The sequence below is a fragment of the Globicephala melas genome, chromosome 12 (genome assembly GCF_963455315.2).
Source record: "Globicephala melas chromosome 12, mGloMel1.2, whole genome shotgun sequence".
In the NCBI taxonomy this organism is placed as follows: Eukaryota; Metazoa; Chordata; class Mammalia; order Artiodactyla; family Delphinidae; genus Globicephala; species Globicephala melas.
In genome coordinates, this window is record NC_083325.1 from 66,835,859 (window position 1) to 66,851,482 (window position 15,624).

The 15,624-nt window shown below is 44.0% G+C and overlaps 1 protein-coding gene across 1 annotated transcript in view; it reads left to right on the top strand.

Annotated features, from left to right (window-relative positions):
- The first annotated feature begins 2,939 nt into the window (after nt 1-2,939).
- LOC115854330 (ALK tyrosine kinase receptor-like) overlaps nt 2,940-15,624 on the top strand; it is a 608,779-nt gene continuing 596,094 nt past the window's right edge. Inside the window, exon 1 of the mRNA XM_060309236.1 lies at nt 2,940-3,635. Coding sequence (XP_060165219.1) covers nt 2,969-3,635 — 667 coding nt within the window. The 5' untranslated portion in view covers nt 2,940-2,968. The remainder of the gene's footprint in view (nt 3,636-15,624) is intronic.

Below are 15,624 nucleotides of genomic sequence, written 5' to 3' on the forward strand. Positions count from 1 at the left end.
GGATAGAAGTGTCAAAATTATAGCTGTAGGCATGAGGAAGAGGCCAAATTTGTCTCAGTGAGATGTGTAAATTTTGGAGGAAAAGAATCACTGGTTTGAATTCCAGCTCTTATTTACTTGCTGTTTGACCTTGGGCAAATTAGTTTGCGTCTCTGAGCCTTAGGTGTTTTGTCTCTATAATGGAAACAGTAATATATATCTTTCCCCAAAAGGCCACTATGTGATGTGATACACACACACACACACACACACACACACACTCTCTTACAGATGCATATGTATAGTAACCAGTAGCCTCTAGCAATATTCATTTCGTACTTTTTCTAAATTATCTAACAAAAAGAGAACATTTTTGAGATTCAGTGTGATTTAATCTATATAGAGAGGCACTTCTCTCTATAGGGAAATTTGAGAAAATTTATAAAAGCATGAGAATTGAGACCCTTGTGTTCACTAGGTGCGAAGGCAGTGGTCCTGGTGATTATCTGGGAAAATGTTAAACCCTGGCGGGTGTCTTAAGTTGAAAGTCTCTGCAGCCCCCTACTGGCCATTGATTGTAGCTGATTCATAGTTAGTGACAAATTTCTGGAGTCAGTTTGACAAGAATTATATAGAGAAAAAAGGACTGGAGTGGGGAGTGAAAGGACCTGTGTTTTAGTCTTTTTAATATTTCAAATAGAAAATTATTCTTTCACTAGTGTGCATGCCAGTGAAATATGATGAAAATCCAAACATATTTGCTCACATACTAGGAAATTATTAACCTCCATACCTTTTCCTTCCTCTTTCTTTTTCTCCCTCCTTCCCTTCCGCCACCAAGGTAGGAGCATCATTTCTTCTCTGGATCAGGTCTTGCTTTGTTGCTCAGTGAGGGAGATTCAACTCCACTCTGTGCACCAAGGATTGTAGTTTTGTCTACGATTCTAGTGAACCACTTGTTATAAACACAGCCATTATCCAGGTTCTGTGATAGAAGCTCAGGAGAGATGAAGGGAGAGACTGGAGATAGAGCCCTGACTTCACAGGTGAATAAAAATGGCCTGCAGTTCTGAACTCTCACTCCCAAGGCTGTGAACAGGAATGCCAGATCATTATTCCTTCTAGCTAAGTCATTCCTAGATGTTCTTAGCCTGTTACCCATGGAAGGGTATGGGAGAGCAGTGGTTAAGAGCACCTGAGTAAGAGCTTGGGAGGCAAGTAGGACTATGTGACCCTAGGAAAATCAGTTAAGATCTCTGCGACTCAGTTTCCTTACCTCTAAAACTAGAGTTTAAAATATTTACCTTGCAGAGAGTAAAGGAGGTGACACATATTTAAGCACCATTCTGAGAAAACGCGGGGTGACTGAGATCTGAAATATTTGTTGTAGCTGAATCGCAACTCTGTGAGATTGCCAGCCGCTTCCCACCCTCCCCCAGTACCTCCCCTCCCCCCCCGCCATTTTTTCTTGTGTGGATGGTGGGATCGTTAGGTTCCCAGGAATGCGTTCAAATAATGGAAGGGTCAGAGAAGATTATGTCTCAGGGCTCTGATCCAAGCTCCGAGTTGGCAGTGTCGCGCTGCCCCTCCCCCCTCCCTTCCCCTGGCCTCCAGTTTTATTCCAGAACTGCTTTTCCGAAGTCGGACCCGTTTACTCTCTTAAATGCAAAATTAGAGAGAATGCTTGATTACAAAGGCCTCTTCCAGTCCTACCATTCATCCAAAACACGCCTCTGTTCACACAGCAGCGAAATAGGGCAGGGAATCTGGAGGAGGGGAAGGAGGGAGAGAGGGAGGAGGGATGAATGGAGGGCGGGGCGGGCTCTGTGCTTTTCTCAATGAAAGCCGAGGCCTCTGCAGATTTGCATAGGAAGCCGACCTCGCCGCGCCATTGGCTGGCGGGTGCGAGCGGGGCGGGGCGGGGCTGAGTGGGCCCAGCTGCGGAGAGGAGTTGGCATTCGAGCCCCGCCCCCGCCTCGGCCCGGCCAGCTCCGGGCTCGCGCTCTCTGCTCCTCCAGCTGTAAGTGGCGGACGCCCAGGCAGCTGCGATAGAGCGGCTCCGGGGGTGGCAGCGGTGGTAGCAGCTGGCACCCCCGCTGCAGCGGTCCGGAGGGTCGCGGAGCACAGAGGCGACTTCCGGCCGCGCTCTGGCCAGCCACAAAAGACGCGGGAGCTGCTGATGAGTGAGGAGGGGGCAGCAAGATTTCGGGCTCTCGGGCCCTGAATGCTTTCACTCCGCTGCTGCCGCCAGGGCCGCTCTGGTGCCTGGGAACTCTTGAGACGCCGGAGGAGAGCAAGGACCCTGAAAACTTGAGCGGCGGGGGCTCGATTCAGGTCCAGAAGTTCAGCGAGAAGTGCAGTCCGAAGACCTCCCGCTGCGGAGGGTCGAAGGAGGGTGCGAGAGAAGGAAGCCGGTGCCCTCGGTCACCCTCCCCTTTCCCCCCCCAGACGAGGAAAAGAAGCTCAGAGGAGCCGAAAACAGCTCAGGAGGCGGCCAGGACAGCAGACAACAGCTCTAAGCCACCGTTCCCAGCAGGAAAGTTGCAGAGGATTGGAGGCCGCTCGAGAGCGGACACACCACAGCTCAGGCCGCGGGGGGCAGGAGAGGACGGTACCCAATTGCCATCTCCCTTCAACCATAGTAGTCTCTCTCGTTCCAGAGCGCGGGGAGCTACGGACGGGGGCGCGGCTTTCCGCGCGGCGCGCGAGAGGCACAGGATCCCAGCTGCCGAAACCTTCGCGCTTCAGGGTCTCTTGACACGCCCCTGAGCCTCCAGCAGCGTTTTGTTGAGATTCCTGCTCGCCTCCTTGCAGTTGGAGGAAAGGGAATCGAGTGCACGCACAATCCCCCTGAGATCAGGTGGAAGGAGCCCTTCAGGACCAACGACTGTTCGGAGCCCTTTCCCATTTGGGGGGGTGGGGGGAACGGAGGGCGAGGCTGGATCCTGGAGACTCGGGAGACTAGTATAAACAACCCTCCTTTGGCGGGATGGGAGCCATAGGGCTTATGTGGCTGCTGTTGCTGCTTTCACCGGCAGCCTCAGGCTCCGGGACCGGGACCGAGACCGGCCAGCGCGTGGGCTCACCAGCCATGGGGTCGGCGCTGCAGCCCCGGGAGCCGCTCAGCTACTCGCGCCTGCAGAGGAAGAGCCTGGCGGTGGACTTTGTGGTACCCTCTCTCTTTCGCGTCTATGCTCGGGACCTGCTGCTGCCGCCGCTGTCCCCTTCGGAGCCGAGGGCCGGCCGGCTGGAGGCGCGCGGCTCGCTGGCTCTTGACTGCGCCCCACTGCTTAGGCTGGTGGGGCCACCACCCGGCGCCAGTTCTCCCGCCCCGGCCCGGGCATGGACGCTGTCCAGGGTGCTGAAGGAAGGCTCGGTTCGCAAGCTCCGGCGCGCCAAGCAGCTGGTGCTGGAGCTGGGAGAGGAGGCGATCCTTGAGGGCTGTGTAGGGCCCCCAGGGGAGGCGACTGCGGGGCTGCTCCAGTTCAACCTCACTGAGCTGTTCAGCTGGTGGATTCGCCACGGCGAAGGACGGCTGAGGATCCGCCTGATGCCCGAGAAGAAGGCGTCGGAAGTGGGCAGAGAGGGAAGGCTGTCCGCTGCGATCCGCGCCTCCCAGCCCCGCCTTCTCTTCCAGATCTTCGCGACCGGGACCGGTGAGCAGCTCCCGCCCGAGCGTTTCGGGATTTGGTTTCTTAGAGGCATCAATTTGCAACCACTATCAACTAACCCTCGTTTCCAAAACCTCAGCCTGCGGTTCTTAGCTTTCTTTCCTCCTTCCACAAACCTCCTTCCCCAGTTAGACTGTATTTTCTTATTTTCTTCCTGAACGCAGTCACTCCCTAAGGGGACTCTCCTTTCCTCCCCAGCAACCAAGTTGGAAAAAAAGTTTCCTGTTCTTGGAAGAATAACTCTTTCTACTGACTTTACACAGGGTCTCAGCCAAGATTGGATGCCCTTCTTCTGGGGCTCCTGGGACAGTTGAAATCCCTCTAGTCTGTGTTCTGAGAGCTTGGTTCTAGATCTCAGAACTGTTGCCCTTCTTCTTTTCGCTTTGTTTCTCTTCCTGGCCTCCACAGATTTTGGAAATGTGATACACTTTCTCATGGAATATAGAACTCCTTTTCATATTACTGAATCCCACCCAGCTATCCCATCCAAATGCTGGCTTACCTAGAAATTGCCTCTTTTTCATTAATTCATTCTGCTCTCCACCTAACCCCAGGCTGCTAGCCACTCATAGACTCTTGTTCTTCCTCTCAGATGTGTTGGGAGAGCCCTAGAGGAACTAAGGGACAGGGGACAGGACGGAGCTGTGGAGAGAGGGAGCAAAGTTGCCAAGATTGTTTCCTTTGGGGAGTCACTCTGAAGCCAGGAAGAGACAATAGTTGATTTCCCTTTCTTTCCCTGTCCCCAGTTCCTTCTCTCCAATTCTTAGCTTGAATATCTGCAGCAACAGATCTGGATGACAGTCTCTGGCAGGCCTGTTTCACTGCAGATCTCTCTGCTGGAGACTCCTGAAATGGGGTTTCTGTTTCATTTACTCTCATTTTCTTCCCATATTCACTGAGTTGGGGGTGTTTATTCAGACACTTACTTCTAACTCTTCCCATAATATCCATTGACTGGGAAAACCAGGTGGCTTTGAATGGATGTTTCTCTTGTAAGACCATTGGGGAAAGGCTTGTCAATAAAATACACAATGTAAGTGAATGAGAAAGCACAGAAAAGAAAGCATGACTTTTAAAAGCCTACACTAATTTCATTGGGCAAAACCCAGCATCTTTTCTGTCATTCTTGTTGTCAGAAATAAATGAAATTCTTATGCTCCACTGGTTACTAATGTCTTTTATTCATTGGATGGAAAGCATTGAAAAAAAGCCCATTGTAGAGCTACAAGTATCTCCCATGCTTGTCCCAACACACACACATGCTCCCACATATACCCAGTAGTCTAATGCAGCAGGGATATTCAGAAGCTGAGGTTTCTCAGTCATTGCAGAGAAGGCATACTGGTATGTGGTCCGCATGGAAAACAGAGTCTGGATGCATATTTCAGCATTAGCATTAGTGGCATTGGCACCTAAAATGACCCCTTTGTGTTCAGTTTTGGAATTTACACTAGCTCATGGTAAGAGACAGGGTCTGATGAATTTGACAGTGCTTTCTGTGAACTGAGATAGGAGGCCAATACTGTTGTCTCACTACAGATACTTTTATTTTTTTGGAACTAATTTATTTATATATTTTTAAACATCTTTATTGGAGTATAACTGCTTTACAATGGTGTGTTAGTTTCTGCTTTATAACGAAGTGAATCAGCTATACATATACATATATCCCCATATCTCCTCCCTCTTGTGTCTCCCACCCACCCTCCCTATCCCACCCCTCTAGGTGTTCACAAAGCACTGAGCTGATCTCCCTGTGCTATGCAGCTGCTTCCCACCAGCGATCTATTTTACATGTGGTAGTGTATATATGTCCATGCCACACTCTCACTTCGTCCCAGCTTACCCTTCCCCCTCCCCATGTCCTCAAGTCCATTCTCTACATCTGCATCTTTATTCCTGTCCTGCTCCTAGGTTCTTCAGAACCACATATATATATATGTGTGTGTGTATATATATATATATATATATGTGTGTGTGTGTGTGTGTTAGCATACGATATTTTTCTCTTTTTGACTTACTACACTCTGTATGACAGTCTCTAGGTCCATCCACCTCACTACAAGTAACTCAATTTCATTTCTTTTTATGGCTGAGTAATATTCCATTGTATATATGTGTCATATCTTCTTTACCATTCATCTGTCAGTGGACACTAAGGTTGTTTGCATGTCCTGGTTACTGTAAATAGTGCTGCAATGAACATTTTGGTACATGACTCTTTTTGAATTATGGTTTTCTCAGGGTATATGCCCAGTAGTGGGATTGCTGGGTCATATGGTAGTTCTATTTTTAGTTTTTTAAGGAACCTCCATACACTACAGATACTTTTGTAAAGAACAGCTGTGCTTTAATGTTGTCTTGGCTTCTGTGGTTTATACATGCTACGTTCTCTTTTAGTGCTTAATGTTTTTGTAATGGATATAAAAATTATTTCTCTGGGAATGCAGATTTTCTTCCACTTTCATGTCTCTGAGCATCTCTGGAACCTTCCCATCATTTCTTGTTAAATGACCGTAGGCTCTAGCAGTGTAGATGTTGATGATAGGCAAAAAGGGCCCTTTCTACAGCCCTGAACTTACCTACTATAAACAGGCAGGTTGCTTGAAGTTATCAGTGTTGCCTGTGAAGAGTCACACGCTTAATGCTTTTGAAGAATATACTCCAGTCAAGCGTTAGATAGGGAGTTGAAGCTGCCGAGTGAGGGAGTTTCATGTAGAGATTAGTGTGCTCCAGGAGCTGCTCTGCTACTGGCAGTAGGGAAGCACAATGAGCATCCCAAGTCCTCCATCAGCAACACAGTCCGTTTGGCAGCTGGACCAAGCCCTTATGCATCATTCGATACATCTAGCAATGGTGGTTTTAGAAAGAGCCAGGATTCTGCTATTAAAAGGCTAGAAATTTTGGCCAAGCATTTTTCATCAGGATTGGGATCAAATGTTTATTGATGGGATCAAATAAGACACTAAGTGTAACTGGATGAGGTCCCGATGACCTCCAGAGAGACAGCTTAACTGAAAAGCACTTCAGGCTTTGTGGTGACCGCACTTGGAACAGGCTGGACTCTCCTGCTCTGAGACATATGCTGTCTGCAGTTAGGCAGCCGGCCATGCAGGACTAGAGGCCTAGCTTCTCGCTTTACCACTGCCTCCCCAACCTCATTTAGATACAGTCTCCACTTAAGATTCCCTATGGAGGGAGTGGACACACCCTTCCATATCATGTTTCATGTTTGGGGCAGCATATACTATTGTGGTTTCATTCATTTTCTTGTATGAAAATTGAAGCTTAGGTTCTCACACTTGGATTGATTTTACTGTTTATCATGTTTGAGGAAATGGGTTTCTTCTTTTTATATAGGCTCTGATTTGTAGAAAAGGCATTTACCTGTTCTGTGACATAGGATCTTCAATTAAGCAAAGGAAAATAGGCGCAACTAAGTAAATTTCTCCCTGCTTCTGCCCAAGTAACTAGTGGTCTGGTCTAGAGGGGCGTAATCTTGCTGATGGGACTATCTGTGGGGAGGGAAGCAGAGAGGATGGGTCTTCTTCCACCCCTTGTGTTGAGGGGCCTGGGGCAGTCCATTTATCTCAGACTAAAGACAGGGTACCAAACCAGAGCAGGACCATGGCTAGGAATGTGGTAAAAAATAGAAGGCACCTAGTCAGGACAAAGCAATACCTTCATATCATTTGCAGTTTGGGCTATCTGACAGAACAAAAGAATGTCTAAAGAGGCCTTATAATGCATGACATACTAATGTCTTTTCTTTATGGGTTGTTTTGAATTCATAAATGGGATCGACGTTTCGAAGTCTGAAGTAGTTCCCCAGAGCACCCATTCATGGAAAAGAGGTAGAGAGACAGCTTCTGGGACTGTACAAATGGTGTGCACTATCTTGGGACAGCCCAAACCACAAAAAAGTTGTCTGCCTGGAGGCTACCACATTGCCCATAGCTCCACTTTGTAACCTGTTTTGTAGATGTTTTGACATCTTGCTTCTGCCATCCTCCATGCAGAGGCCTAGAGGATAATGACCTGTGGGGTAAGAGGGCCTGTTTCCCTGTTAATACCCTCCTTCCCACTCCAAGAAAGGGGGTATATGATTTGGGACTTTATATGTACCACGGAGAGGCCTAAGCAATTTAGAGTAGGTGTATGCAATGCAACACCCCTTGACCCTTGACCTCACATAACTGTCAGTACCTTCCCATTTCATTTCTGGAAAGGGCAAAGAGAGAGAAGGAAGATAAAGAGGAGAAACTGGAGCTCCCAGAAGGGATATCGGTTATTGGAGGTGAATTGGGAGGGTTGGAACTAGTCCAGAGAAGAGCAGAGAGCTGATTTAAGAGTGGAAGGGACTGATTTATGATGAAAGATGAAAAGAATTAAATATATATGGCTGGGCTAAGTGGTGATGAAGGGAAAGCCATGGTAACAATCTACAAATCTCTGAGGAGGGAAAGTGGCAGTGAAGAAGAAGAGTTATTTAGTGTGGCCCACAGAAGTAATAGGATGAGACTTTCAGAAGGAAACTTCAGGTTGGATATCAGGGAAACCTTATTTTCTGAAATTGATATTCCTCTGGCTATGGAATGGAATTCCAAGGGAGCAAAAGTGTAAGGTGAGATGTGGGTCAGACAAGCCACAGCATTCATAATTAATCAGTTCTGTATTTTCAAATGTTGAGAAACTGCAACAGGCAGGAGAGCCAGGATGGGGACCAGCGGCAGGAATCAGGATATTTTGGGTTACAACTCTTGAGATTCTCTGGGTATTGATGTTTCCAAGAGGAAAAAAAAATAACTGCATATGTAACTCTGAAGTTTGTGAGAAGTGCTTACAAGAAGATTGTTAGTATCTTGGAAAAAATATTTTGAAATTACTGAGTTTATTCTTCTCTGTCCCCAGATTAAACAGAGTGTTTCTCTGGGGTTTTGGTATATTCAGTAGGCGGAGGCACACTCACCTAGGACTATGCATCTAAGATGCATTTGTAGGTGTGTGTGGCATCAAGTCCTTGGGCAAGACAAAAGGTACCCGGGTCTTGAGAAGATGAGATCAGTTCTAGGTTTGGTGAACTCCTACTGGTACTGAAAACCCTTTGAAATGCTGAGAATATATACAGCTGTTTGAAAGATGGGATTCTTCTAAATCCAGTTGACCCTTTCACAAATTTACAAAAGAGAAATAAGATTCATAAGGGGTTTGTGTGTGGGATGTTGGAGGAGGGAGAGTGTTATCGTTAATATAAATGAGTGCTTTTATAAGGCAGTTTGTCTGCTGAAAGTGAAGAGGGATGGGCCTGCGGGTAGGAGAAGAGGAGAGTTGTGTGAGCAAAAGCTGCAGCCTACTGCTACTCTTAACATTACTGCCTGACAACTTCACTTCATAGAAATTTGCCCAGCCTGATTTATAAAAGACATTTTGCTTTTTTAAATAGCCATTCTTGATGTCCTGTTACAGTTGTATGGAACTTTATAATTTATAAATCACTTTAATATTTATTATTGTTACCAATCCTACAGTAGGAAGAGCAAGTATTTGCTTTATTTTATAAATGGAGTAACTGGAATCCAGAAGTTCGATAACACTTTTTCAAGGACATTCAGATAGAAAGTTTTAGAACTGGAAACTTTCATTTATGTGTTGAGAGGTTATGAGTTGCTAGAGGATGTGGTAGGTACTGACTAGGACCACAGATCCTGCCTTCAAATCAGAGCTCTTTCCACTACAGGAATCATCTCAAGGTTCATGTTATAAACAACCAAGACATATAAATAGAGGAAAAGCTTTACATTATCTTTGTCAGAAGGCCATACAATAAATATTTGTTGGGCAATAGCCATGACTTGGAAATTTTTCTTAAAATCTTTTTTTTTTGAAAGTTGTTTTGTTTATTTTTTAATTGAGGAGGTGAATTTTTAAAAATATTTATTTGGCTGTGCCGGGTCTTCACTGTGGCACACGGGATCTAGTTCCCTGACCAGGGATCAGACCTGGGCCCCCTGCATTGGGAATGCAGAATCTTAACCACTGAACCACCAGGAAAGTACCACATTTCTTAAAATCTTTAAGGCCCAGTTTCATCTTTTGAAAAATGGGTATAGTAATAGTTCCTATCTCAAGATGTCGTCATGAATATTAAATTAGATGATGCATGTAAATCCTTAACCCAATGTCTGACACATCATAAACTGCTCCATCAATATGAACAATTATAATTTTTCCTAGAAGCAGCAACACCCCAGCATCTGGTTGTGTAGGTTGTGCACTCTACAATTCCAAGGGTTCTATATACATTTTAGCCTATTTGAATGGTGCCATCTGGAGTTGTGCAGTCCTCATGTGTGGCAATACGTGGCAACCCTGGCAGAAATTGTGGTACTGTGCGTTCCCCATGCAACTAACTTCTAATTCCTAAGAGATAAGAGGTGAGATCCAGTGGAAGTAGGGAGTGGCCAGGGTGGTAGTTTCTATTGTCCAATCATGGAAGGCCTGGTTTTCCCAGAAATATAGATGAGAAGGGGCGTTGAGGTGTGGTATTTACTTTATTCCTATCAACTATTATCCTCTTATAGGTCTTTTGACCTTGGATTCAGCCCAGAGATTCAAGTAGCATATTTACAATCCAATTCTTTGTTCTTCTGTAGAAATAAACCAAGCCTTAACTTTGTGAAAGTATGAAAACTAATGCCAAGGAAGAAAAAGATAGAGGCATTACAGAACAGTGGTTTTTAGATGGTGGATCTTCCCTGAGAGTGATCTGTGCAGTCCAGGTCCCACCATGTCCACAGACATGCTGGACCACTGGCCTCTGATAACTCCTTTATTGTAATTAGCTGGAGCTGTGCCCTTCCTGTACACTTCTAGCCTCACTCTTCATTGTCAAATGGAGAGATGGAAAGGTCTAAATGGTAATGGACATGAGCCCATGAAAAGCAATTAAATCTTTGAAATTCCATGGAGACACATAGCCCATGGACTTGAATGGGAGGCTGACTTAGGAAAATACCTCAACCTAAAATAAGCTGTTAAGCATCTACACTGGATTTTATAGGTGGTGGGTTTTTTTGTGAGCCAGAGATGAGCCATTGCCTCCAAAAGATGCACATGGACATCATCTGTGCTTGGGAGTAGAAGAAGATGGGTGTTGGTGAGGATGGTTATAGGTCCAGGGGTCATGTGGGGAGAGCTGCAAATAGAACTAGCAAGGAGCCCTGTAGATGCCTTCTTCCTTAGAACCATTGCCTTGTCCTCCGATCTAGGTTGTGGCCAGTGTTTCTTAACCTAGTGATGACCTGGGCTCTTTCACACAGTAAAGGTGTGAGATAGGAGCAGTTAAAAGTAAGCGTTGGCCTGGTGGTGAGGTAGTGGAAGGGGGGAGGTACCCCAGTGCCTTTTTGGGTGAACCACATTTCTCAGAAGAACTTTGATTTTCTTCAGTAAATCTTGTGATGAAATTTCCAGCTGGACTGTTCTGAGCTTGGGTCCTTTCCCAGGGAAATTCTGTCAGATTCATTTGGTGATATAACCTAGGCATTCCAGAAAGTGGGAGGCCCCAGAACAGGGCAGGAGGAGAGCTCCCTTGGGGCAGATTCACCTAACCAAATGGTTAATTAAGAGTCTTTTTTCCTTGAATCGTCCCTGTCTGGCTAAGTAACAACAGGTGCATGAAGAGGTAGGCAGCCAGAATTCCCTGGAGTAAGGAAAATGCTAAAGGGTAGGTATGAAAAACAAGTATGAAATTAAAAATAGAAATCTAAGCATGCTTAAAGGAAATCAGGCAACTAGCCAAAAGAAATCAGAAGGAAAATCTCAACCATTGGCTATATTTTTCATTTTCTCTTATGTTTTATTCAGTTTTCACTGGAATATAGGTTCATGAGGGTGGGCATGGGCAGAACTCCTCTATAGATCCTTTTTACATTCTCAGCCCAGATAATTAAAATAAATATTCTTCGGTGAACTGAACACTAGATTAGGAGCTAGGAGGCCTAGATTCTTTTATGATATTTTCCTTTATTGGATTTGAAATAGTGTGCAACTCCTTGAGCCTCTGGGTGTTTGTTCCTAAAGGAGATAATACAGATCTTGTCTTGACTACCTCATGGATTCGCTACGAGCATTGTATGAGATAACCTATGTGGAAGGCTTCAGTCTGGATTATTCAGAAATAAATATATAGGGCAGTAGAAAAAATGAATATACAAGATCATGAAAGGTACTGAGTTTCTGCTTTATCCATCCATGGTTTCAGCCAACCCTTGGCGTTAGGAGCAGCTGTACAAGGTCCCAGACTTTGAGGCAGGCCTTAAGTTTCAGTTAACAGCTCAGAAGAACTGAGAAGGGGTTGTGTAGCCCTTCCCCAAGGTTCCTAAAGTGAGATTCTTTCATTGAAATCAGTTTGCTCAATTCCAGAATTCTCTGGAAATGGATCTCTGGTAGTGAGACATAGGAACCTGTATTTTAGCGTCAGAAAATGATTTGTTTTTAAATTAAGGGACAATAAATACAATAAAGTGGATTGAGTGCATTGATCTTGTGTACAGCTTGATGATAATTCACATATACAACACCCATATAATCACCGTCCAGATGAAGATGCAGAACATTTCTAGCATCCCCAGAAAGCTTGCTCCTGTCCTTTTGCAGTCTGTCCACCCCCTAACTAAGGTAACCATCCTTATCATCCATTAGTTTTGTCTATTTTTGAATTTCATGTAGATGGAATCATATCACATGTACTATTTTGTGTCTGGCTTTTTTTACTCAACATGGTTTCTGTGGGGTTCATCAATGTCATTGTGTGTACCAGCATTCTTTCTTTCTTTTTCTTAAATTGCTGCGTTGTATTCCTTTATATGAATATAACACCATTTATTTATACATTTTCCTGTCAAGGAACTGGACTTGTGCAAAATCAAAAGTAAAAGGTCCTATTCTAAATAATGGGTAAAATAATAAGTCAAAGATTTGGGGTTGAAGCCCAAGGCTACTTATTTTCTTCTTTGAACTTCAGTTTTTCTTATTTGTAAAGTGAGAAAAATAATACCCACCTCCCAGGGTTACTGTGATAATTAAATAGGATAAGGCATGTAGTAAGCCCTGACACACAGTTGGTATTCAACAAGTGTTAGTTTTTTCCCCAGTTCTTGATTATATTTCTTCCATTGGTGGCCAGAATGGATTCTTCAAAAGCTTCCTAAAGCAGGGAAGGGGGGCCTTGTTACAAATGAGGTCATTAACTCACAGAGGGAAAAGTAACAACCAAGGACCATGTAAGTTACATGTAATAACTCTTAATTTTATTTTAAATAAGTAAAATACTTTAAATAAAACAAACATTTCTTGCACTCAGTCAAAATTAACAAATAAAATATTCAATAAATAAATCAAAAATTTCAAAACTCTTTGGTCTTATATTCAGGTCAAAGAAGAGAAAAAAATGTAGAGCGGACAGAAAAAGGTGGGCAGAAACACAACAATATTTATATATATAGAGAGAGAGAAAAATGAGAATGACAGAGATGTAAGTGGAGAAACTGAGAGAGGAATGTATAAGAAGAGGTAACCCAGGAAAATAGAGGGCAGGAATTATCTTCTGGACACTGAGATGCATAGATATAGAAAACGAGACCAAAAGAGTGACAGAGGGAGAGGGGGAGGGAAGGAGGAAGGGAGGAACACTTGATTATTTTTGGTCTGGAAGGATTATTTTTGCCCTGGTGTCTGAACTTATGACCAACATTATATAATGGTTATTTTCAATTTTATTGAAATATACTTCACATATAATAAAATGCACCTGTTTGATTTGTTTAATAAATGTATACATCTGTGTAACCACCGTCTTAATTATTACAGTATATAGAACATTTCTGTCAACCCCTAAAAGGTTCACCTTTTGCAGTGAACCCCCTGTACGTCCTGCCCTAGGCAATGTCTGATTTTATTTCTATCGCAGTAGATTAGTTTTGTCTGTTCTGGAGGTTCATATAAATGGAGTCATACAGTATATTCTCTTTTGTGTCTGGCTTCTTTCGCTTAGAATTCCAATGCTTTTAAGATTTTGTTGTGTAGTTGTGTGTATTAGTAGTTTGTTTTCTTTTTATTGCTCAGTAGTATCTCATTGTATGAACATACAAGTTGATCCTTGAACAACACGGGTTTGAAGTGCGAGGGTCCACTTATATGTGGATTTTTTTCAACAGTAAATACTACACAGTCCGCAGTGGTTTGAATCCACTGATGTGGAATGACAGATATGAAGGAACTGAACCCTGTATTGGGAGGGCCAAATATAAATTATATGCAGATTTTCAACTGTAAGGAGGGTAGGTGCCCTTAATTTCTGCATTGTTTAAGGGTCAACTGTATTACAATTTATTTATTCATTCATCTGTTGATGGACCATTAAATTGTATCAAGTTTGGGGCTCTCATGACTAAAGCTGTTATGAACATTTTGTGTATAATTCATTTTGTGGACATATGTTGTCACTTCTCTTAAATCATATGGAATTGTTGGATTGTATGGTAAATACATGTTTAACATTATTAGAAATTGAAAAACTATTTTTCCAAGGTAGCTGTACCATATTATACTCTCATCAGTGATGTATGAGAGTTCTACTTGCTCCATCCACATCCTTGAAAATACTTGGTATTGTCAATGTGTGGTGGCATTTCATTGTGGTTTTAATTTGTATTTCTATGTATTGGTTAGCCAACATTGCATAGGAAGTCACCCCCAAAGTTAGTGGCTCAAAATAATAGTAAATAATTTATTATCTTTTATAGTTCCTGTGAGTTAAGAATTTGGGAAAAGCCTGACTTGGTGCTTTTTGCGTGGAGTCTCTCATTGTGGGCAGATATCAGCCAAAACTGCAGTCATCTTAAAGCTTGACTGTGGCTGCAGGATTTACTTACAAGGTGCTTTGCTCACATGGCTGGCCATCTGATGCTGGCTACTGATGAGGTCTCAGTTCTTCACCAGGTGGTCCTCTCCACAGGACTGTTGGAACATCCTTGTGACCTGGTGTCTGGCTTCCCTCAGACTGAATTTCTATTGAGGTGATCATATGGTTTTTCTACTTCTACTTTATTTTTTTAATAAATACGATGAACTGTAGTATTTAATGTTCAAATATTAAATTAGCTTTAAATTCCCTGGATAAACCCCACATGGGCATGACTTATTCTCCTTTTTTTTTTTTTTTTTGGCTGTACTCGGGCCTCTCACTGTTGTGGCCTCTCCCGTTGCAGAGCACAGGCTCCAGATGCAGGCTCAGCGGCCATGGCTTATGGGCCCAGCCGCTCTGCAGCATGTGGGATCTTCCCAAACCGGGGCACGAACCCGTGTCCCCTGCATCAGCAGGCGGACTCTCAACCACTGTGCCACCAGAGAAGCCCCTTATTCTCCTTTTTACATATTGTTGGATCAGCTCACTAATACCTTGTTGAGGATTTCTGCATGTTCATGAAGATTACTGGTCTATAGATTTCTTTTCATGTCTTTGACAAGTTTTAGGGTCTAGGTAATCCTGAGATCATAAAATGAGTTGGGAAGTGCTCCCTCTTCTTTTTCCTGGAAGAGAATTGTAGTTTTTTCTTTCTTCAATTATTTTTAGTAGAATTTGTTACTGAAGCCGTCTTGGCTTGGTGTAGACTTTGCTGGAGTGTTTTTTTTTTTTTTTTTGCGGTACGTGGGCCTCTCACTGTTGTGGCCTCTCCCGTTGCGGAGCACAGGCTCCGGACGCGCAGGCTCAGAGGCCATGGCTCACGGGCCCAGCCACTCCGCGGCATTGGGATCTTCCCAGACCGGGGCACAAACCCGTGTCCCCTGCATTGGCAGGTGGACTCTCAACCACTGCGCCACCAGGGAAGCCCCAGCTGGAGTGTTTTTAATTACTAAGTAGATTTATTTAATAATTATAGGATTATTCAGATTATCTGTTTATTTTTGAGTGAAT